General features: G+C 41.7%; 1 protein-coding gene across 10 annotated transcripts in view; it reads left to right on the top strand.

Annotated features, from left to right (window-relative positions):
• The window catches only part of ehbp1 (EH domain binding protein 1), a 123,878-nt gene that overhangs the window by 10,763 nt on the left and 88,254 nt on the right, over nt 1-24,861 (top strand). For all 10 annotated transcript variants that reach the window (XM_069538444.1, XM_069538443.1, XM_069538441.1 and 7 more), the window contains exons 3-7: nt 1,489-1,546; nt 1,653-1,748; nt 4,526-4,579; nt 22,522-22,703; nt 23,878-24,017. In XM_069538444.1, coding sequence (XP_069394545.1) covers nt 1,489-1,546; nt 1,653-1,748; nt 4,526-4,579; nt 22,522-22,703; nt 23,878-24,017 — 530 coding nt within the window. The remainder of the gene's footprint in view (nt 1-1,488; nt 1,547-1,652; nt 1,749-4,525; nt 4,580-22,521; nt 22,704-23,877; nt 24,018-24,861) is intronic.

Raw genomic sequence — 24,861 nt, 5'->3', positions numbered from 1 at the left:
AAGGTTCACCTGACACCATCAATCTTAAACGAAAAACTCTGTCAATAAAAGAAAAAGAAAATATGTCTAAAAGTTTTTATCGGGGGTTAAGTCAGAGATCCCCTGAAAGCTCAGCTGAGTGTGCAGTATGTGCATGGACTGGGTCCTGTTGTATAATCCTATCAAACTGCTTTGGTGGGTTTTGGAAGCATAGCGTTTGCTTTGTAATGTATGCAAAGCAGAATACATGTGGTGTAAAAGCTTTCATACACTGTAGTTTTGTCACCATTGTGTTATGTTTAGAAGGCAGTTGCAGTCTTTCAGCGTGCTCAAACATTAGTACATAAAAGCAAGATCATTTCATTTTAACATACTTTAATTAGGAGTTCTTTTTACATTTTTGCCCGTGGGTCCCACACCTGGTGCAGGACTTTAAATACCTCTTATTATTATTATTATTAATATCAGAATAGCCAACCTTTATTCAAACTAACCCTCAAATCCACTGTAAACTGAAAGCCTCACTGTTAAGATAACTTTGTGTGACTGAGTGAACATACACTGCCTCTTGTAGCGTTCCTCCTGGATGGCTCATTGATTCCTGTTACACACAGAAGGAACATGAAAGTGAGGCTAAAGCACAAAGAACACAAGAGACACCTAAAAGCATGCAGAGGTCATTTAGCCTGCAGACGAATGGTTTACATTTTTCTCATAGCGCAGCACAAACTGTACAAAGGGAAAAAACTGTGTGTGTGTGTGTGTTCGTGTGTGTGTGTTCGTGTGTGTGTGTGTGTGTGTGTGTGTGTGTGTGTGTGTGTGTGTGTGTGTGTGTGTTCGTGTGTTCGTGTGTTCGTGTGTTCTCTCTGATATGGCCTGTGTTATTGGACAATAGTTTCTCTATGTGAAGCTTCTCCTCGAGACTGAAGTTGTTGCCTGTCAGTCTCCCTCTCTCCCCTCTCCTCTTTTCGCTCTCTTCTCTGTCTTTTCCTATCTGTGTCTTCTTTCTCTCTCTCGAACAGTCGTTCATTATTTTCTTTGAACGGCTGCTTTGCTGAGTTGGACTCTACCCAGTTAAATGTGTATTGTTAAACACTGCAGTAAATTCTCACATGGTAACTGAAACTGTTGCAAAACATATCTGATACACAAACATTACTCATAAGGTGAGAACAACACCAGCCACTTTATCACAGCTGGTAAAAATAGGATAAAGTGATTTTAATTGCTCCCTGAAGGACATTTTGCTCCCTTTCTTCTCTCTGTTAAGGTCAGAGGTCAGCTTGGAATGTGAGAGCTCAAGAGCATGTGGTGGACACTTGCCTATACAGGGACTCAAACCTCTTCTATTTACAGACAGTCTTAGTGTTCTGTTGTTTATCACTGAAACATAAGCATGTTTTATTTTAATGAAAGCACTTTATTAAGGGAAACCAGAAATTCAAGAGACAGGGGAATTTAGGAATAAATCACTTTTCACTTACCTTTTTTTTCTGTCTTTTCTATCAGGCAACCAGACAAACTGGTGGTGGTTTGGACTCGCAGAAGTCGACGGAAATCTTCCAAGGTTCGTAATTGAAGAGTGACATAAAGTAAAGAAACAGTAAAACAAAGAACAACTTATTAATCTGCAATTACAATATTGTAAAAACGTTCTTGTGTCCCTCTTGCAGTCCCACGGCTGGCAGCCTGGTATCAAAAATCCCTACAGAGGAGTGGTGGTGTGGCCTGTACCAGAAAACATTGAGATCACTGTCACTCTTTTTAAGGTAAGTTCCAGCTGTTGAACACGGACACAAGCATCAGCTCTGCTTTTAGAACCGCTGACTGCAGGAAAGTCTTTTCTTTGCAGAACTGAGATTTAACAGCAAAGTCTTGATTGTTAGTTTTCATACTAGTTAAACAGTAGCAGCACACTGTATGTTTAATCACATAAGGGTCCTTTCTCATAGATATGGAGTGTCTTATGAAAATGTTTTTTTATGGTAGAAATATAACTGCAAATAACATTTTTGGCAACATTATGAATGTGATTACTCTTGATTTGAAAAAATATATAATAATACAAAATGCTTTTACATTTCTATCTTCTAGGACTGTTGACACACTTCCAAAGTTTTTGGACTATGACTGTTTAATTCTAAATGTCTTTCATTAGTAGTGATACAGTTGTGTCTGCGAACTACATACATGTACAGACAGTATCTGTCAGTGTGCCTGGCTTACTTAAACATGCCTTTGTGCTGACAGGCAGGCTCAGAGATCAGTGTCCTGTTACCGCTCAATGTTTTTACCAGAGGTCCTGCCACATACACTTCCATACCTGCTTCTGCTGTGTTCTAATCACAGAATGTTCTTATAATGCCTTATGTAAACTCGCGCACAGAAATCAGACACTTAAATGATCTCTTTTGTAATCACACGCTGTGCTGTCTGCCAGGTACAAAATATACAAGGAAAAGTTCAGTTTTCATGTATACTGGCTCGGTTTTCTAGGCTTATACTTGTTCGGCAACACTGTACATGTCAGTGTGTCTTTATTCTCAGCCCACTTCCATTTCCTGTCCCAGAGGAAGTAATAAAACTGTTTTTGTGATGAGACAAAAAGCAAAGCCACTGGCTGCAAAACTCACCCCATCACTGCTGCTGGATAAAGCCACAAAATAAATATCATTACCCCTGACGTAAATAAGGCTGTTTGTTTTTTCTCCACTGCACCAAAGTGAGAATTAAGTTAAGTTAATTGCAAGGTTAATGAATCGTTTGTATCAAAGAGGGATTCCTCTAAAGCACTGCGCTGATATCTTATCATGTTCTTACAGCCAATGTGGTCGCAAATACTTTCCTACACACAGTAACAAGAGATTGTCATACAGTTAGTTAGCAGATTCCTGAGTTTAATATTTACCCTTTTTTCTAACTTCTGGCTGCACAAGGTGAGAACTAGCTGCAGGGGCGTAGCTTATCACATACTAAAACCAGAGCAGGGAGGTTATGGTCACATAAAAGTGCAAAGCTGGGTTTTATCTCTTAAAGAGACTCTGAGTCATTTGTTTAATTTTTAAAGGGATACTCCACAATTACAACAGTAATGAAAGTATAGTAAAATATCTATATCATTTATTTGTAGCCCTAATGACATCATCAGGGTTGTTTATTTTATAAAGAGAGAGTCTTACTCTGTTACTTGTATTGAAAAGTGCTATATAAATAACATTATTATTGTTATAACAAAAAGATGCATCTGGTTGCATTACAGGAAGTTTATGACTTGACCCATACTGATGACAAAAACTACAGAAATCTCAAACTCCACCGCAGCAAGCTTAGCTATTTTTTTAATGAGACCCGCTAATTTATGAAAAAGCATTAATAAATTGTAGAAGAACCCCTTTAATATCCAACATATTCCTTAACGCTGGTCTAAATCTGTCAGACTCTATTACCTAGATATTTCTGCAGCCGACTGAAGGTTACCGCTAACAGTGATTTAAAGATACTCCCAGCTCCATCTGGCCTGAAGCTCTGCAGTGAAAACAGCTGAGCTCTGCAATATTTCAGCCTGTACCTCAGGGAGATTCACAGCAGCAGGCAGCCTCAGCCGAACTTTGTGGACAGGAAGAAAAAACTTGAATTAGGAAGTAACTTAGTGCTTGGACTGCTCATTGTGTGTAGACAGAATTGATTCTAGCAGAGACAGTGTGCAGGAAGCAGAGTGGGCACTAAGTGGCAGCCACATGGCACTTAGCCTGTGAATGTTTCTGTCATGCGTTTTCCAAACCTGTAGAAGAATTAAACGTAGTTCAAGAATTTAAAGTATTTAATCAAGGAAGTTCTTTGTCAATGTTAAAGCATATTAATGACAAGAATACTCTAGAAAAGAAAATGAAATATTTATTGTTGAGATGCACTAAAAAGTGCAGATAACACCTTTGAGAATAAGCTGATTCCAGAAGCCGTCATGTGGTTGTGAAATAATGTGGCATTTAAGAATTGAGAGGATGATGCAGTTGTGTGACCTGCAGTGTCTCTCTGCTCATGTGGGTACTGTGTTTGACTGCGCCAGACTGCAGGAATATTGATTAACTGGGGTGTGTCACAAGTGCAGTCAGACTGAGATGCTATCAGTGCATGTGTGAGACAAGCTGGAGCTCCAGCAGATATATTCAATGAGATTTTATGTGCCCAGGTTAAAGCATGCATTGACTGATTTAATGTCTTTGTGTCACACCCTGGTCTCACTGGATTCCAGTGCCCATGTTAAGAGGCGAAAGCAGCCACGCTGCCTCATGTCTTGCTGCTGCGCGCCATCTAGAGTTTCAGCACAGTTCCCAAGCGAAAATAGACGATTGAATAATCTGTTAATGGCGATATTGACATTATACAAACCTTTTACAAGACACCTTTTACTGCATCTAAAAAATTTGATTTTTTTTAACAATTTAAGCTGAAAGTGTAGACCAGACGAATGTGTTGATGCTTCTGTCTGCTCTGATGTACAATACATGTATGTGCTTAATCATGTCTATGTATGTTGGCCTTGCAGGACCCACATGCGGAGGAGTTTGAAGACAAAGAGTGGACATTTGTCATTGAAAATGTGAGTAATAGATTATATCTTTCATACTTTCGTCCCCTTGCTTTCTATCTTTTTGTTAGTGCGTTGACACTCTCTTTCTTATTGTTTCTATTACTGCACAGAATTTCAGTTTTTGTTCTTTTTAATGTCCTAGATTATTATCATAGTGTCATAAGGTTCATTTACAATGACTCTGATTACAACTTTAAGTAAAAAAACACAAACAAAAATGTCTCATCGTCAGCTGAGTCTGATGTAAATCCCTTTCCCATTACATATGCAGGTTCTGCCACCATGTGGTCAGATTATGCAATCACATGCTTCTGTGAATACAGGTTTTCAGGTTAAACTAAAGGTGTTGACTTGCACTTCTCATTTATAATTTTTCTTCCCCATTTGTCACACGTTTAGAACAACTACATTAAATAATGCAACAGATATTCTCTTGCTACCCTTTTCTTGGTTTGTGGTAAACTGATCACACTCCTGTTTGAAGCAACAGGAACAGTATGCGTTTAAATATTATGGCATTTGTGGTGAAAACAAAAACCAGGGAATGTGGAGAAGTGAGAAACTGATGAATCAGTATGAGAGAGCAGGAGGGACGGAGCAAAGGAGGAGAGACATGGAAACTATTTTACATGTTTGCGTAGTCTGCCAGGAAAGTGAAAATTTGCTGCTTAAAGGGATTTTCTGTTTTTAATATTTGCTTGACTTAGTTCTGAGGCATGGTTAATTTAAATAATGCAGACACGTTGAACACATTAGGCCGTTGCAATTGCGATTTTCTTGTTACAGCCTTAAGTAGTAAATTAAGTTAAAGGTGTTTACTTCTATGGAACCTTTTCCCAACCTTGATTTCAAAGAAAGGCAAGCATTTACCCGTGTTAGTCGATATTTGATTCCTGCTCTGATTGTATTTTGCAGTCTGAAAGTTATTTTTCTTTTCTTGCGAATTTACTGCATCTCAAGGAAACTTTCTATTGTGTCAAAGTGAAAACAATTGGCATGAATTAATTTTTTAAGATTTAAGCAATTAGGACAATTTCAAGAGTGACTGACTAAGATGAGCATAAAAAAGTTTTTTTTACAGTTGCTCCTTCAAAACTCATGAACACTGATATTTGCAAATTTCTGAACAACAGCTGAGATCATCATTAGTAATCAACAAGGACAGACCTCTCTGACTCCTCAGCCCACTTGTTAAGAGCGTGGGGACCTGAGCTCTTTGACTCTGTCACTTTCTGTACATCTCAAGCTCAAAGGAACGACGGAAGAAACTGCTCAACATTTTTGTCTTTGATAAAAAGCTGAGAAGACAAGCAGGTCAGCCAGTGTTCTCTGGCTGGAGCGTGGGAGAGAGCAAAAAGGAGGCAAGAAGCAGAGAGAAAAAGACAAGTTTGCGGGTTTGCCTGTGTCTCTGCATACCTGACTAATGACAAAGATCAAAGCAGGAATGGAGAGCATAGAACGTGGTAGAAAAAAAGGAAAGGAGGGAGAAGGCGACCTCATACGTTCACACACTCAAATTTGAGTAACTTGAAGCATCACTATGCATCTTTTTTACCATAAAACACCAGCCTTATTAAAATTATCCCGATGTTTCACTGACTTGGAATATAGAGAACGTTTCCTCTTTCATTTCCACTCTTCATCCTGAACGTCTGTTCTTGCTCCATGTAACTTAATGAGCGGTTACTGAAAGTCACAGCTTCCATTGTCAGAATCCAGCAAGTTAAAGAGTAAAGCTGAACTGTAGATGAGTTAAAAAGACGGAGAAGTCATTAAAAACCAGCGTTTATCTCCAATATTTAAAAAAATGAAGAATTCTAAACAGAGTTTAGTTGATTTGTCACAGCAGCAGATCTCCTGTTTCAGGATGTAGAGGATCATGGGTAACATCCACCATTCAGTTGTGTTTCGGTTGGGTGAGTGGGACGAGACAGTCAGAGCTCAACACGAGGAGTTCTTTATGTGAAAACCACTTCATAGCTCAGACTTGGAGCCACAATTAATCACCACGTGTGGCAGCAGAGGGCGCTGTTGCTCAGTAAAAGTTACACAGTTTTCCTTAATTCAAAGTCTGACTCTGTAGTTGAAGGCGTATTTCTTTTTATATTTAAAAGAAAATACTCTTAAAAGCTTACTAATCAGCCCAGCATTATATGTTTATCATTCATTTGATGGCAGTCCGTGGAATACTTTGTTTGCTTGATATCTAAATAATGTTGACTAAATGCAAACCACTCCTTAACAAGAGAAAACAGACTAGATAATAGAAGATATTGACATGCACCTTGTTGACCTGGTGTTTTTGATGCTAATGATTTTGACGCTGTTGAATACTATCACCAGTACTTCTAATAATTATTGCATTGTAGAGAGTGACTGAGACATTTGGAGAGAAATACATGAACTACAGGTTTGTAGAGATATATCATCCTTCTCAAGTCAAAACCCAGTCTGTCTTTTAATTAGAAGAATTTAATAATCTTTTAATTGCGATTTCTTGCGATTAACAGCGCAGATGATCATAAATTTAGATTCTAACTAAACCATCCACAAGAGGGCAGTCTACCCTAAGATCTGAGAAAACCCCTTTTATGATATTTCCTTTTTAATTCATTGGATCACCTCCTTATGTCACCTGTGTGTTTGGCTGTGTATGAATCAATAGGAAGGGAATCTTTGTATTTCTATGTGGATGCTTGTGGTGTAAAGTTGTCCATACATATTAAACATTCAGGTGTGTTTGATCATATTTTGTTCTGACTCGGCCTGTGTGCATGTAAAGAGCTCAGATCCCCCCCATGCCACCCCCACCATTCAGGTATCTAAGCTAATATAAAGTCAGGAGAGGTGAATGAATGCAGCAGTGAGTGCTGCTCTGAGGAGGAAGAACAGAAGAAGAGGAGAGGTGAGCTCTCCTGACCCCTCATCAGACGGCGGAGGAGAAAGGGGAAGAATACGCCATTGTGCCCGAGCGCTGGAGATGATGAAATTCAAGATCCCTGCGCTGTGGCTTCGTCTTAATCTGGGGGCCCAACCTTGCACTAGGCTAATCCCTCCCCGTCGAATTACTGGCCCAGGATAGATTGTATTTTGTCATTGAAAATGGCAGTGTCAAACACTACCTTTTTCTCTCCTCTATTTGTTCGTCTGCCAAGGCAAATCGCATAATCAAAAGATGGCAAGAGAGGGAGAAAGTGATGGAGAGCGAGAGAGAGAGGGAGGGAGAGAGGTGGCAGGCTGAAAATGGCTATACAGTAGTATCTCTAAATTGCATGCTACCCTTGCCTTTCACCCCTTTTCAAATAGGTGCGTATTATCAAAAAGGTGGGCAAATTGAGAGTCAAAAGATTGCACGGCTATATTTGACGGCATTGTGCTTACAGGTTATTTTGTGTGTATGTGCATGAAGGTGGGGGGTGTATGTGAGGTGGCTATATGCAGTCATGCCTGTGTGTATTCTCTTTGTGTTTGCATATCTACCAAAGCTGGAGATGGTAGACCAACTTCCTTCGTCCTCAAAGCTTCATGGGAGGATTTAAATAACACACATGTGTGCACACACAGGACCACCGTATTTTAAGTGAGAAGCTCTTATGTCTGAATACATAGAATATACAGTGATACTACACTCGGAGACCCACTCATCCCGTCCTTTACACATTTCTCTCCCTCCAACTTCACCGTTTTCCACTCACGTTACATCAGTGTCACTCAGCAAAGAAAGAATTTCCACATCTGCTCTGCCAAATCACACATCACACTGTTTGACAGCCCGTCTGCGGCATGTCGCCACATTTTAAATATTGATTTTTTTTTAAATACCCCTTCTAATACTTTACACCCACTAAGTCACTGAAGTAAGGGTGGCTGTCACAGAACCATGGAAAAAGATTAAAAAATAATATCACCCTGTCCACATTAATGAGGGTGTTTTGCAAAACAAACCTTTTCCTCTGGAAGGCAGTTTTAAAAAATGTTTGCACGTAGACGTGAGGCTCAAACTCAAAGTGCAGACTTTCAGAAGCTCTCATTGTTGCTTTGTGTAACGGACATTCACCAGAAACAACAACAACTGTGGCTATATAATGGTTTCTCTGTTTGGTTAGCACTGCTAGGTCTAATTACAAGTGTTGAGCTAAATTAATCATCATTGGACCACATTACCTACATTCACTGACGTCTGCCTCGCCCCAATATTACTTGGGCCACCGCATTTTTCTCTGCTATTTGACATTTCCTGGATTTAGATCTTATCGCCACCTACTGGCCTGACATGCTTGTATGAGCATTTGTAGTCATTTTGTGTTCTTGTCTGGACGGAGATGTGGATGGAATAAAAAAAGAGAGACAGCAAATGGACAGAAAATATCCACAGCAGTGTAGACAAGGCCTTGTTTCTTTAGTTTTAATATAAATATAATATTTTAACATCCAAATGAAGAGTGTGCGGACCAATATGTTACTTATATGACTGTAGAGGTGTTGTCATCATGGACACAGATGATGTTTCTGCCACCACGTCGGCCATATTGTTACTGCTGTCTTTCTCCTTCTCAATCTCCTTTTCGCCCGCTTTCTTTCTCTCTCACAGTCCCCTCTCTGAGGTGATGTCCTGTCTATTGTGGACCAGATCCAACTCCATTAAGACCATTTCCACACCACATACCACCCACTTAGGCACAATCATACAGTCACACAATGTCACATACTGACAGAGCAGCACACACACACACTCTCGTCTGGCTGCACACACTGAAAAACCATGACACCAACCACACACACAGACACACACACACACACACACACACACACACACACACACACACACACACACACACAGTCCAACCTACCTCAATCACCTTTACACACACATACACAAAGACACAAACACACACCCGCTCTCTTTATTGAACCCATAGCCGTGGAGTGTATACGCCCCCTCCCTCCTGCGTCTGGAACACATTACGTAGGCCAGTGGCTTGTGAGCACTGACTGGGCCTCGGGGAAGAAAAACACAATTATTTCAGCCCTCAGCTATTCACGCAAAGGTGACAAAAGCTGGTATGAAGTATGAAATCCCAAAAGTTTCCCCCGTGCCGAGGCCGACAAATTGGGATTAATTTGCGCTCGTGTGCACGCGTGTGTCTCTAAAGTTTTCACCTTTGCTCGTTTCCCATTTCTTCAATAGTTTAGAGAAGTCGGAAAGTGTTGTTTATTGCGTCTGGTAGAGGAGGGTGCGTTTGCTCGACCTGTTTGTGTGTGTGCTGATAATTCTGATTCTAAATTAACTATAAATAAATAAATGGTCTATAAAATGTCATTTATAACTTCAATAATTTGATTTATAGTTCAAATTTGGGAGGATGTAAATTATTGTGTGGGTGCGTGTCCGTCTGTGTGTGTTTCACTGTTGAAAAGCAGGGCGGGGTGGACTCCTAGAATGGGATCACACATTCACACACGCTTTTCAAATTAATTTAATCTAATTAATCGCCCTGAGGAGAGGCAACAGATGCTGCTGATTACCCACCATGCCTGGACCCCTCCCTGTGTGAGAGCGCGCACACACACACACTCACTCACTCACACTCACTCACACATTACTGTTATGACTCTAAATGCTGCCATTTTCTGCCAGTGTGCAGCAAACATGCAATGCTTCTGTGTCAGTATCTCAGTGTGTGTCCATGGCTGTATGTTTGTGTTGTTCTGAGAAAGTGTCTGGGGAGATGTGTGTCCAGTATTATGTTAGGGTACTGTGTGTGTCTGTGTCTGTGTGTCTGTAGCTTGTAGGTGGCAGTGGAGGCCGGGTGGTCCCTCCTGTCGCCCTAATAGGCTTTACTGGCCCCTAATCCACACCACACCGCCCTGTCACATGGCTGGTCTGCTGACTTACTGCTACCACCACCATGAGGTGTGCGTGTCACTATGTCTCTGTGCAGGTGTCACATTTGAATTTTGTGTGTCTGAGCAAGTGTGGGTGGCATCTATCGTTTTAGATTAAATATGTTTGGGATTTTGAGTCTGGGTCAGAAAATACTTAATTTGAACTTGATACTTTAGCACTCATGACATTTTATATTATCTTCTAAAATCAAAATGGCAAAGTGAAAACATGCTCATCATATATTAAAATGCATCCTTTAAACACCTGCACCATAATATATCCTTTCGTGTACTCTATCTCTTCTAGAACATAATGCACACAGGCATCTTCTGCCCTGTACAGTGTTGGCACACTATAGCCAGGCAGACACCATATCTACTATCTTTGTGTGTGTGTATTTTTGCTTACATGCATGCATGTTTGTTAATTAAACTGTTCCCCCTGACGATGTGGGGGCTTTGCTTCTTTGCTCATGTCATCTTTTTCTTACTCTCTTCCCTCTCTCTCTTTCTCTGTGTTAGTGAGTAGATTTATATTTAGTGTCTCCTAGTACTGTTCTGTCCGCTTTACTGTTTTATCCCCGTCCTTATGTTGTCATGTGCTCCCCCACATGCTGTGTGTATATCTGTGTGTGGGAGACTTACCGAATGCTTGCAGTATGCATGACAGCAACTTCTTTGTGAGTCTGTGTGCACGTCTTTAAATTTGCATGTGCGACTTTGTTTGTATGTCGTGTGAGCGAGTGTGTCTTGTCCCACTGGTTCAGGTTGTGACCTCGGCTTTCATCTCCTTAGTCTGAGGCTCCTGCAGCCCGCTGCGCTCCGCTCCTGGCCAACAACATGGCAGATGTCACCAGACACCGTAGCAAACACACACACAGAAATACACACAAAGTCATACGTACACATGTACATCTCATTCACACAGTGTCTGTCTTTCATATACACATGCAGACTCACAGCGTGTGTGTACACATACACAATATAATGTCACACAAAGACACACTCACACACATAGACATTTTTGTAGCACATACACATACAGGTGGTATCCGAACCAACCCCAGCTGGTTTTTGTTTTGCCTCATACAGTGTGACGTTTGACCCCCAAAATAAACATCAAAACACATGTGTCACCTGGGAAACATCCGTCTTTCCACCTGTGTGGCCTTCACATCATAACGAGCCGCGTGCGTGCGTGCGTGCGTGCGTGCGTGCGTGCGTGCGTGCGTGTGTGTCTGTGTCTGTGTCTGTACTGTACTTATTCTGCTTTTCAATATTACACTACAAGCCAATACAGATACCAGTGAAAGAACTCTGAAGTCTGAAGTCACAATCTAATCAGACACGACTTGTATACTCGTATACTTGTATAACGTATCATACCATCTTTAATGTTTGTGTCCCTGTTCGTTTCCCCCTTTTCACCATCTGTTCAGTCATGTTGGTCGACCCTCCTATTTATAACTGATCAGTACAGATCCTCATATCCAAGATGCCATGTAATCTCAGTCTTCAGCTAGTTACTTTTGTAACATGGTCTCACATCAGTTAATGTTTTAAAGGACGTAATTATGCAAATATGCAGATGTGTTATGAGATAGAAATAGACGGGAGCCAAACAGAAAATTTCAATTAAAATATGGAGTAGAAAGAGGTAAGGAGCTGCCAGCTCACGGTGCACACTTAAGAAAACCATGTGTGCCACCTGATGCTGTTTCTGCCTCTTGTCTCCAACCTGACCCAGCTGAGACACGCTGACTTACAAGGTAGGACGAATGAGCTGTGGAAGACAAAGTTGTGGGAAAGAGGTTGACTCAAATGCTCTTTGTTTATGTGTATTTGTTAATTACATACCAAACATGATTATCTCTCTTTGTTCATGATCAACACCTGATGTGCAGCTGCTTATCCTGCAGCCCCTAAAGTTGCAGAAGATTACAAAATGAAGCCACAAGCTTAAATTATGTGTGGAATTTGTTTTAAGTAATAATGTTGACATATTTCTTTCCCACTATGTTGCCCTTTTCTACTTTCCAAATCTGAGAACTGCAGTACTGAAATCCACTCGAGACTCTCACTTGTACGTTATTAGCTGCCACACCCTCTGTTATCAGTCATCTCTGAGGTCACCCTCTATCACTCCATGGCTACACATCCTGTCACCTGCCCATCCCCTCGATCGAATCTAATCTGACTTTTCCCTCTCTGTCCTCATATTTGTCTCACCTTTGTTTTCGGTCTCATGTGTTACCTGGCAATGATGGGTCGTCAGGCAGTTCTTTTGCGACGTGAGACGCGATTAGACAGTTATCAGTTATTATCTCCATCTCTTGGTTATTTATTTTTTGTCTGTGCGACTTAAGATGGCTGCTAGCGATGGAGACAGGCCTCTGTGGCCCGCAAAACACAGCCCCGTCAAATCCCCCTGTTTATCCACAAGCTTGACCCGCTGGGCCTGCGTGGGCCGGTCGTTTCCTTGGAAGATACAAGTGTGGGTGGTGATGATAGGAGATGTGTGTACATGCATGGAGGCATATGTGATGAACTTAGGTTAAACTTGTGTGTAGGGTGACTCCTTTGACATTATCTCCTCAAGATCCGCTCATAGTGAGTACGTGCAAGTGTGTGTTTGCGTATGAGCATTTTAGGGTGGGAAAACACACACACACACACACACACACACACACACACACACACACACACACACACACACACACACACACACACACACACACACACACACACACACACACACACACACACACACACACAGAGAGAGTTTCTGGTGAATTGAGGCGACTGTTCTGCTAAGTGGCAATGAATAGGGTCTGGTGATGTGCTCTGATGCCAGTGCTAAGCCAGCCACTGACAGTTAGACTGATCCCCAAGCATGTCTCTGTCTCTGTTTGGGATATAAATCTGTACTTGCAATGCACCCATGGGTGTTGAGGAGATGGTAGTGAAGGACACATTCTCAATGTGAGGATGGTGAGAATATCGGATACGTCCCTTGTTATAAAGTAAAAAATAAAAAATATCAAAGAAAGTGTCCAAATCTGGCTTGTTTTTCAACAAAATATATTTTTAAAAAAATCTGAAAATTGGCACACGATTCATCCAAACACACAAAATCAATGTAGCTTTTCCTGAGTTTTGAATAAAAATGTCCTGCCCTATTGTTTTATTAGATGACAACAATATGACCTTAATGAAAAGCCTCATTACCTTGAATACATTTGGGATTTCTAATGGTCTGGGCATTGATGGAAACCTCTGTGATAATATAAGTACACAAATCAATAAAATATATAACATAGGTCTAGTCGTTTTAAGACGTTATTTTCCTGTCTCAGTTCCTAAGTCAAAGATCGTTGACTTAATGGCTCATCCACAATGTACATATTTAGATATGACAGGGAAACTGTTTGTGTCTCTCACATATAAATGCACATAAACAGAATGCCCATCAGCAGAATTGGGGAACTCTATTGTTCTTGCACAGAAAAAGGAATTTCAAAGAACAAGCACTCACCCATGCACACACATGCACACACACCAAGGCACACCAGCTCCTTATCCAATCCCTCCACTAATTCCCCCTTGGTAGAAGGTGTTCATTGTTTCTCTTTCATTCTAATCTCTCCTTCTCCTTTTTTAAAATCCATATTAGATTCTCTTTGAGTTGGCCACAATCAGAAGCACTGAAGCAGAGCATCACCCTGCTAATGCTCTTTGTCTCCCCAGATTTGTCACTTAGCATGGAGAGTACACCTTTGTCATGGAGCAGGGTGGGAGAGAGACAGACTCTCACTTGGGGCAATTGTTTCTTGTCACAGGCCATCTTAACCCCCCTCCCTTAAGCAAATCAGCTTTGCTCTGGATTAGGGCCCTATCATACCTCTGTCAGATCTCAGCAGCCTGCTTTAAACGGCTAAAACAAACAGATTCTTTAAGTGAGAATTGAGCGGATATGGAGATTCTGATTCCACACAAAAAAATCCCATATGTTGTCTTTACCTGGAAATCATCTTGTGATATCTCTGAGATATAAAGGATCCAGGCTTGGTATGTTGTTGGAAATTCTTTCAACCAAACTTTTGAGCTTTTTAACATCCTATCTAGTAGTGGCGTTAAAGCAAGACGCCTACAGATGGTCCAGAATGTGGTGGCATGTCTAGTCTTCTATCTGACTAAAACACATTACTTTGCAGCTCAATGATTTCTACTGGGATCAAATTCATGTCAGTAAAGCTTGCCTGCAGAATGACTTCTGGCTCTGTACCTATCTACTTAGACTTATGCCTCTACTGGACACTGTGCTCCTCCAAGGAACATCTGGTGTTGCCATCCCTGCGCCAAAGGTCATGCCATTCTAGATTGTTCCCATTTGTTTTGGTTTGACGGTGAGACCAGAACGGTTGTTGAGATTTCAAGGCTCAAAGATCGAATGAGGCTTGAATGAGATGTCTGCAATTTATCAGTTCTGCTTTGTCGTGTGGCTAAGTGTGTACTATATAATGAGTTGAAAGCTCAGTAGAGCTTGGGTGGTCATCTCCTCAGTTACACACACACACACACATACATACATACACACACACACACACACACACACACACACACACACACACACAGACACACACTAATCCACCCCCTTTTCATGTCTGTCAATCCTGTCAAACTTTATATATGTGCCAGAGAATCGGACACACACACACATGCCTGTGCTGATGGCCGCCAACTGGGATGAATCTGTCGCCCTGATATCTGAACGGCTGCTTCCTACAGAGGGAGTAATCAATCCCAGATAGAGGAGCAGGGTATTGGCTCTGTGGCTGTAAGTGTGTGGTGATGTTATTGGCCATTTTAGGCCTTAACGATGGCCAGAGACGGTGAAATGGCAGGAAAAGTGATGAGCAGGCACTTCATAGACCAGGAATGAACTCCAGCTATAATCCTGTGGACCTATCTCTCACTCCATGTTTCTCCTCCCCCTCTCGGCTCTCTCTTTCTCTTCCCATCATCCCCTTTCCCTCATTTTCTCCATCCTTTCCCCTTCTCATGACTTCTCTTTCTATCAGTCTCTTTGCCATCCACCTCTCTGTCTTTCATTTCTGTCTTTCCTACCCTTCTCTCTTTCCACTCTCTTGACCACCCCCTTCTTTCCAAACCCCCCCTCATGTCCCTTTCTTTTTCTCCAGCAGAAGTGCAGAGCCAGGGCTTTTGCCTGCTGGTAATTTATTTTCCCATTAGCCCCCTCTCTGAAGTGCATGCTCTGGGTCTGAGTGTGTGTGTGTGTGTGTGGGGGGGGGCACTGAGGGCCACCCAAAAGAAAGATCCGGAGAGTTGAAGAGAGGAGGGCACCCTGGACACGCTGATAAGACGAGAGAGAGACAGGGTGGGAGGGACAGAAATGATTGGAGACGCAGAGGACATTAGATACTTAGTTTGGTGTCCATCTCAGCATTTTCACTGGTTATGAATTATTAATAATTTTGATTGATGAGGCTGATTAGAAAAGCTGAAAGAAAATGGCAGATCTCAGTAGAATTGTTATTGTGTTAAAATGATCACCTCATTCCACGGTCCACACCCTTAGCTCTTTCCAGATTCTTAATGTTCAGTATTTGCAGGTGAAGTATCTCATGTTGGGCTTCCTTAGGCGTCTTTCACTATTTTTGACATTTTCTGATTAAACAATTGATCCCAAAAAATAAACTAACAGCATTTCTTTCTGTCTGTCCTAAAGGGGTTTTTCTAATGAATGTAGAGTGGTGCTCAGTAGAACGCGTACCTTCGCAGTCCCCTCAAATTCTATCACGCTGCACCAATTTGCCCACACTCGCCCTAATTCGCTATGTTAAAGAAAGAGGAAAAATTCAAACTTGAATCTGCCCCACTGTCTGATTCCACTCCAAAATGTTAAAGGTGCTTTCTTGCCCCATGTCCCATCCTTCCACCAAGTTTCATGGATAACTATTCATGCTGACAACAAACAAGCAAATGGGCAGGAATAAATACACAATTTCACCTGCAAGCGTGAAATATATAATGTTTCATGTCTATCCTGTAGAATTTCTACTTTGAGGGCTCAATCTGTTTGCACATAAATCTGCCTGGTGTTTTATACTCTCTTAAGATTTCTTGTTTGCACATTGCATAATGGGTTTAATGTTGTAAGGTTAATATCTGTCTGAAATATTCATATTAAACACACTAATAACATTAATACTTTTTTAAGTCACAGTTGACGTCAGTAGGAAGGTCAGGGAAGCCACACGATTTTTATTTTGGTGCTTTTCAGTCTGCTTACTTGTGCTTTTACTGTTTCGTGTAGAGATGATAGACTTTATACAGCCAGAAGTTTTGCTAATGCTGTTGAACCTTTGATTTTTTTTTTTTGCAATTATCCAGTTCACGTGTGTGTGTGTGTGTGTGTGTGTGTGTGTGTGTGTGTGTGTGTGTGTGTGTGTGTGTGTGTGTGTGTGTGTGTGTGTGTGTGTGTGTGTGTGTGTGTGTGTGTAACTGTGTTTTGCAGGCTTGCAATAGGTTCCTCTCAAACGAAACGCCTCTGCTCTCTCAGTTAGGATTAGAGCTTTTTAAGGGCTGGTTGGTTTGTGACTCTCTTCCTTTCATCTGTTGCCATCAGAAGCAACCCTGCATTAAACACATTCCTCTCTGTCTTTCTGTTGCTCTGTAGCCCTAAACCCTTCTCTGTCTTTTACACACACACACACACACACACACACACACACACACACACACACACACACACACTGCTTTTTTGGTAAAATTTTCTGCCAAGATTAACCACTAAACCAAAAGTGAAGTGAAAGTATCTTTTGACTTCATTTGAACTCTGTGATTGTGGTTTGGTTCGGTATCGAAGTCCAGCCGATGTAAGTGCTTTCTTTTCACTCTCTTCATTCTGACACTTTTCCCTGAACTCTGTGTTTTTTGTTTCACGTCCTCCCACATGAACATAGTGTACAGAGTGAAAGGTGTTTCCATTCGTTGGGGACGTTAAGTTCTGTGTGCTCCACACGGTGGTTCTAGTGAAGAGAAATCCTGTCCTCTTTTTAACTTTTCTATTTGTGTGTGTGTGTGTCATACGCATAAAAGCCATTTGCACAGTTCATTCCATTATTAAGACCATTGTTATTGTAATTCACCTAACTGCAGTGATAGTATTGAAGGCTTTTTTATGTCCATTGTTGCTTTTAAAATACAGACACATACACACAGCTCGGGGAAAAAAATAAATCCTCACATATAATAGCAGATGAATAAATTGGTCTTAATCTCTGTGTGTGTGTGTGTGTGTGTGTGTGTGTGTGTGTGTGTGTGTGTGTGTGTGTGTGTGTGTGTGTGTGTGTGTGTGTGTGTGTGTGTGTGTGTGTGTGAGACCTATAGTCCAGTATTCATAGGTGGTATGTAAAAAGGCTCGCCTTATCAGTTATCAGGGGAGTCCAAATTGACACAGAGGAATCACTCCATTGTGTGTGGTTTCAAAGAGAGATGTGAGCACATTGGATGTCTCCATTTCCAATAACTGTGACCTTGAGGCGAGAGGAATATCACTGCACCCCCCCACCAACCTCCAATCTGCTGACTGCTGAATTCAACCACAGCCAGCTGATTTTGGGTGTCAGGGCGCAGGGCTAATCGGTGCTACCTCAGGCTTATTCTATAGGGTAAATTGAGTTTGGCTTTTATTGTATTTCCTGAACCGTGCGAATACAAATTACAAAGGCCTGTGTACATTTTTGTGTGGACTGGAATAGTTGCAGCCTCTGTGTTCCTATTATCCGCTTTGAGAGGGAGGTTTTGTTTCACCGTTTTCAATTAACACATTTCCAAACGGGAAGAAAAACAGGAGAATGTTGAATGAGCCAGAAACTCTGAGGAGCATTCATGGTTTCTTTTCTGTCTGCCTGACGATCACCACAAACTGCCATGATTAAGCAGTATTTTCTATGCTAATGCAAGTGCAATGCTGTGCTAATGCTGGTTGCAGCTTCCTTTCAAAAAAATTTAAAAAAAAAAATGTAACAGCGACCTGCAGAACACCGAAGCTGCTCCACTGTTGCTGCACAAAGAGCTGTTCACCTGTTAAGTCAAACTTCAGTGAAGTAGTATGCAGAATCCCCAACTGGAGAACCAGATGTTGTTGCTCTTGCTGTAAATGTGCTCTGACTGTCACTTACATTGTTGATTTCCAGCTGCTACATAGAATTGGTCGTCTGTTTATTCAAAGTTTATTAATATTGAATATTTCAAGTATCCAAATCGCACCAAATTTGACTCTGCACTTCCAAAAACAGTTATTAAGATATTTGAGCCACATACAGACAGAGATTCTGGAATTATTAGATGTCGAATGTGACTTGTTAGATGTGTAGTCTTCACAAGGTCTGTAGTCAGAGTGCAACTGACCTCAGTTTGTCCCTTTTCCCTCCAGTTTTGTTTTGAGGCATCAGGCTTAAGTCAGATACTCATCTGCTTGATGTGGAACCAGTGATTCATCACTTATCGCCACAGTTGTGATGCTAAAGCCATGTTTTTATCCTCCATCTTCCTCGACAACACACAAACATCACTGCTCTCTTCAACCACTGAAAAATCGCTTGTACCATACTGACAATAATGGTTGGAGAAGTCAGAGTTAATATAGGAATAAATAATGTTAGTGTATTAATTGTCTTTAAAGTTGCTGTTATATTGATCAATAAGGAACAAAGATTTGTAACCAACAGTGGTAACCCGTGTTACAAAAACATTAGCTGATTGTGTGTGTCTATATTGGGCTCTTATTCCTTTTGTTCATGATGTGCTATCACTGTCCAACTGTGTGTGTGTGTGTGTGTGTGTGTGTGTCTGTGTGTGTGTGTGTGTGTGTGTGTGTGTGTGTGTGTGTGTGTGTGTGTGTGTGTGTGTGTGTGTGTGTGTGTGTGTCAGTCAGACCAGGTCCATACAAAGAAGCCAGGTTCTTTTAGCACTCAGTCTAATTAATCCATCTCTCGGTGACAAAAGAATCCCCGCCCCCTCCTTCCCCCTGCCCGTCCCATTGGCATTTTGGGGCAGAGGGATTCAGCAGGACCCCCGGGCACCCCTCTTGCCCTGACCCCTGCCCCCCCACCAGGGGAGCATCTGTGAATTGATCCAGGGCCAGCTGGCACCAGGGGAGAGGGCAGGACTGGTACTCTAGCACACACACACACACTACTCTAAGACAAAATATAAGGCGTTCATCCTAATTCATGACAAATATCTAAATCTTAACATGTATCTGGTTAAACGTGTCCTGGATGTGTGAGTGAACTGTAGAGCTGTAAGTAACAGTTGTAGTTGTACAGAAAAGCAGCGAGGAGGCAGTATATCGCCATTGCCCCTCCCGCCCTCTATCTATGTCTCCTTTGCCCTCTCTCTCTCTCTCCCTTGCTCTCTCTCTACACACACACACACGCAGGTATTTAGTCATTCTCTGGGCTCAGAGCATATTTCCTTCTGTAATAAATTAAACTTCTGTATTGTGCTTCCTTTTCATTTTACACACTGTCACAACCTCCTAGTCACCCTAATCCTGACTACACACACACACACACACACACACACACACACACACACACACACACACACACACACACACATACACATTGATTGACAAGTAGCATCCAGGGAAATAGAACAGATTTCCATTGTTTGCTGCCCCTACTCAAATCTGTTGAAATGGTTATTCCATTCTTTTGCCAGGGTATTTGCATATCTTTAAGTATTTCCTATTTTTCAAGACCCCCCTCTTTACTCCCCATCCTCCTTTTTGCTAAATCCCCTCTTCTTAAGTGTTTGGTGCATTTGGCAAATTCATTCATAAAGTATCTACATGCGCTATTAGCTTAGTATAATAGCTGAAGTGTAATCTGCAGAGAGATAAGCGGTGGAGAGGGAGAGTTTTTTTTCTTCTTCTTCTTGCGATGCGCTGAGAAGAAGAGGTTGGTGGCAGGGGCGACGATACATCATTAAGTTCAGATGTCGGCACTAAATGTCAAGTGGCCTCGCTACTCGGCCTGATTCTTCTGTATTTCTTTTAATTAAATTATTGGTCTGAGGAAGGAGCAACATGGTGAAGAGGAGGCAAAGACAGAGGGAGATGGAAGGATTAGGGGGTTAGATAAGATGTACTGCAGAGGGATGGAAAGACAGGATAAAAAGGGTGAAAGTTAAAGAGTGTGTTTAGGTTTTATGTCTTGTCAAAATGCATCAGGAGAGCAACTCTTGAGTGAGGGAAGAGGCCTGTTGCCTAAAGCCTCTAACATTTCACCTGGCGAAATACAGCGTTAGCGTTGGTGGAGGGATGCACTCCTCCTACTGCTTTCTTGAAGACATCAATGAGAAAGCACCTAATTTCAGAGATGCCGCTTTGTTTTGTAGATATGCATGTAGAGAGCCCAATGGACCCATGGATACTGTTAGGGTGTGTCACATTATAACTGTTTGTGTGGCAGTGAGACTCAACAACATGTTTGATAATACAATAAGTGATAATTTCACCAAGTCACTTACACCCAGTGTCAGTATTTCTATGGTTGACCCATAGAGTTCCATTTCCTATTTGGAGCCGACATAGTCTCTCAAAATATTACCAATAGCTTTACCACTTTGTACTGATGCTAACTCTATCTCTTTCTGTGGTGTGTGTGTGTGTGTGTGTGTGTGTGTGTGTGTGTGTGTGTGTGTGTGTGTGTGTGTGTGTGTGTGTGTGTGTGTGTGTGACAAAGAATACCCTGCGGTCCTCAGCGATAAGGCTGAGATTGAGTTTTCCCCACTGAGCCAAAGCCTCTGAGGTTTGTGTGCCTGTGTGTGTGTGAAGACATCAGCAAACGGGCAATGTAAAGAGCTTGTATCGCTTTATCTACCATAGACGGCCAAGCGTATGTGTACACTGTATGTATATATGCTCTCAAACTGGTGTTGTGTGAAAGAGAGCTAGCTGCTCTGCTTTGTTCGGCATAGTGCACATGAGAGGATGGATCCTCGGGGCTCGATTCAGAGCTGAGACAAGAAGGTATTTCCTGTGGTATAATACCAAAAGTGTGTGTATGTGGAGGTTTATCTACAGTTGTATGTGCTGTTTTTAGACATTCATGCAGTGAAATAGAGACAAAAGCAGAGACCAAGAGGAATCAGACAAACGAAGACAGAGCATGTGTTTTACAGTGCTAGATTTGTTTTCGAGTTTCTCCCAAAGACTGGGACGACATGCACAACATGACAGCTTCCTAAAACTAAAGCCAAATCAAATGTATTACCGCCTGCTGCAGTATACGTTACAAACCTCGGCCTCCTCCATGTTAGTGGATGCAACTTGGACCAATGGCTGCACCCCCAACTACTGCAATAGTTTTCCATATCCAATAGTCAGTGACAAGGGTTTTCCTGCAGTTCATATTTTTCAAACACTGTCCTCAGGCAAGCAGTTTTCATTTTTGCATTTGTAATGTGTAGAGACGGAGATACCTTTGCATTCCCCTGGCATGCCATTCCATAACTTCTTATCATCTGGTCTGTGGAATGTTCCCAAATTTCAGTTTGACTTCTCCCCTCCGACCCAGAGCACATATCTGAAAAGTGCAGGGAAAATGTCCTCAGCGTGGATAGGAAATATCAGGAAGGAGTTTTAGAAGCAAATTCACAATGAAGAGTGCAGAAGGGCACAGATTTCAGCTTGTTCAGAATTTACCAACCAACACTGACCATTATTTATCTAGATGTTGTAAACACAGTCATTAGTAGTGATGAAAAGAATGATTCTGTACCTTCTGTCAAAATTAATTTGCACTCTACTGAACCTTAAGTACCTGTTTCCCAAAGGAGGATGTAAAACAGTGAAAGGAAGTTCAATAAAACCAATTAAGTCTTGCAGAATGTCCTCACATTAAATGTTAATTTTAAACAAAACCCTTCTTTTCTCTTGGTTTTCTGTTTGAAACCTGCAGTTATCAGTGTTATGTTCCATGGGCCCATATTCACCTGAATCTGCTTCTTGTCTTTCTCTCCCTGTCTAGGAGTCTCCCTCAGGGCGGAGGAAGGCCTTGGCCACCAGCAGTATAAACATGAAGCAGTACGCCAGTCCCATGCCCACGCAGACAGATGTCAAACTCAAATTTAAGCCGCTGTCGAAGAAGGTGGTGTCGGCCACACTGCAGTTCTCCCTCTCTTGCATCTTCCTCCGTGAGGGAAAGGCTACGTAAGTCTTTGTCTTTTCTCAGTGGAGTCAGGGTATCAACAAGATTTAGGTCCGTTATGAATGTTGGTTCAGATTCTTGACTAACATGAATGTAAACATATTACAAATAAGACTCTCTTTTGTTCAAGTCAACAAATCATAACTTTCAGTGGAACACATCAGCCTTAGAACCACAATCTCTATGGCTTTTTTTCGTGGCCTGGAGTCAGTTAACCCTAACCAGAGAAAATCTCATCAAGTTAACTTGCCATGGTCGAAAGTGAATTTTATTCACTGAATTAACTTTTCAATGATAATAATGTTTAGGAATATAGATACAGACATAAAGTACATGCACACATTTCTAATTGTAATTTGCTAACGCGCACACACACACACACACACACACACACACACACACACACACACACACACACACACACACACACACACACACACACACACACACACACACAGTCACTACAGCTTTTTATTTTTTCTCACATGGTCCTCTTTGATACCACTGACGTCTGCCATTTGTTATTCATTCTAATTTGAAAGCAGCAACTTTCATTTAAAGAAACACACACACACACACACACTGAGAGAGAACAGAGCAGCGAGGCCTTTGTTGATGCACGGATGGCGGGTCGATGGTGCGTAACCCCTGTTAACCCTTCGGGGAATGATGTCGGCCACACACAAACAAACTCCATCACACCAGTTCAAATGAGCCCGTGGGTCTGGGAAACACCAAACACAAAGAACAGAAAGGAGGATACAGTGATTATGACGGAGCGGTGGTATCGAGGGACTGGGGGGGGGGGCGTACACAAGGCAACATAAAATACTAGAAATAATGCAGAAATTAATGCATGTGTGAAGAGAGTGGTGATGGGGGGAACGACAGAGACAAAGGGAGGATGGGCAAAGGTGAGAGGAGAGGATGAGAGACAAGTTAAAGATATGAGTGAGTGAAGTTTAAGTGTGTACGAAATAAAGGTGTAGAGACGGAGATACCTTTGCATTCCCCTGGTAGTTTATTTTGAAGAGCCAGACCGATATAGATGTTTGAGCACTGATGCCGATACTAGGAGTGAAACATTTCTAATACCTATATATGGGCTGATATGTAATAAAAGGAAATGAAACATAATTGCACATATTGGATTGTTTATTCTGTAAATCTGTCCAGTGATGAGGACATGCAGAGCCTGGCCAGCCTGATGAGCATGAAACAGGCAGATATTGGCAACTTGGATGACTTTGAGGAGGAGAACGAGGAGGATGAGGAGAACAGGGTTAACCAGGAGGAGAAGGCTGCGAAGATCACAGGTAAAAAGTGACACAAAGCACTTTTTGTTTCTTTAATGCAGCTGCCTACGTATTGTTTTGGAAGATCAGAGATAAACCAGCTGAAGCTGATCAAATTCACCCATGTCACTGCTTTTTAATGTGTGTATGTCTGTGTATTCAGTAAACATGATCTTTGTGTGTCAGCTCAGTTAATGCTGCTTTTACCAGCTCTTTGTCTGATAGCTGCTGAGCGAGCTATAAAATCTTTTTAGACAACTACAATGCTGAAAGAATCCCATTGGTTTTCCCACACTGACAACTTCACTTTGGGGGACAACATCTCCCACCCTCCTGAATAATCAAACATGACCCATGCTTCACATGAGGCATCAACTTTGCTTCTCTCTTGATATTGTTTCATTCTAACTTTATGCTTCCATGAGTGTGAGCATGTGAGGAGTGAGAATTCAATGTTGTCTTCTGTTGCATAGATTGTATTTTCTTCATCACCCCTTGTTCCTGTCTTTATCCTTCTGCCTGTGTCGGTGGTGTGGCGGACTGATGGTGGCTTGCCACCTTGCATACATACATATATGTTGAGGATTCATTCTACAGTTTAATGTATGGGCCCCGCTGCTTCCTGCTTTGCTTAATCCAACTTTTCAAAGCGCCATCTCTTCATGTTAAGCTTCATGCTTTTTTCTCCGCTCTCTTCACGTCCCTGCTCTTTGTCTCATTTGTATGTATATGCATTGAGTGCCTACAGCGATTCACTAGTGTGTCTCTGAATCAAAAGACTGGCCAAGCTGCCAAAACTACCTCCAATCATATTCCACCCTTGGATGTACCTTCCCAACAAGCCAGGGAGCCTCCCCAGCAATAA

The sequence above is a fragment of the Paralichthys olivaceus genome, chromosome 14 (assembly GCF_024713975.1).
Source record: "Paralichthys olivaceus isolate ysfri-2021 chromosome 14, ASM2471397v2, whole genome shotgun sequence".
Taxonomy (NCBI): Eukaryota; Metazoa; Chordata; class Actinopteri; order Pleuronectiformes; family Paralichthyidae; genus Paralichthys; species Paralichthys olivaceus.
Note: the sequence above shows the minus strand (reverse complement) of the source record. Positions and strands in the feature narration are given on the sequence as shown.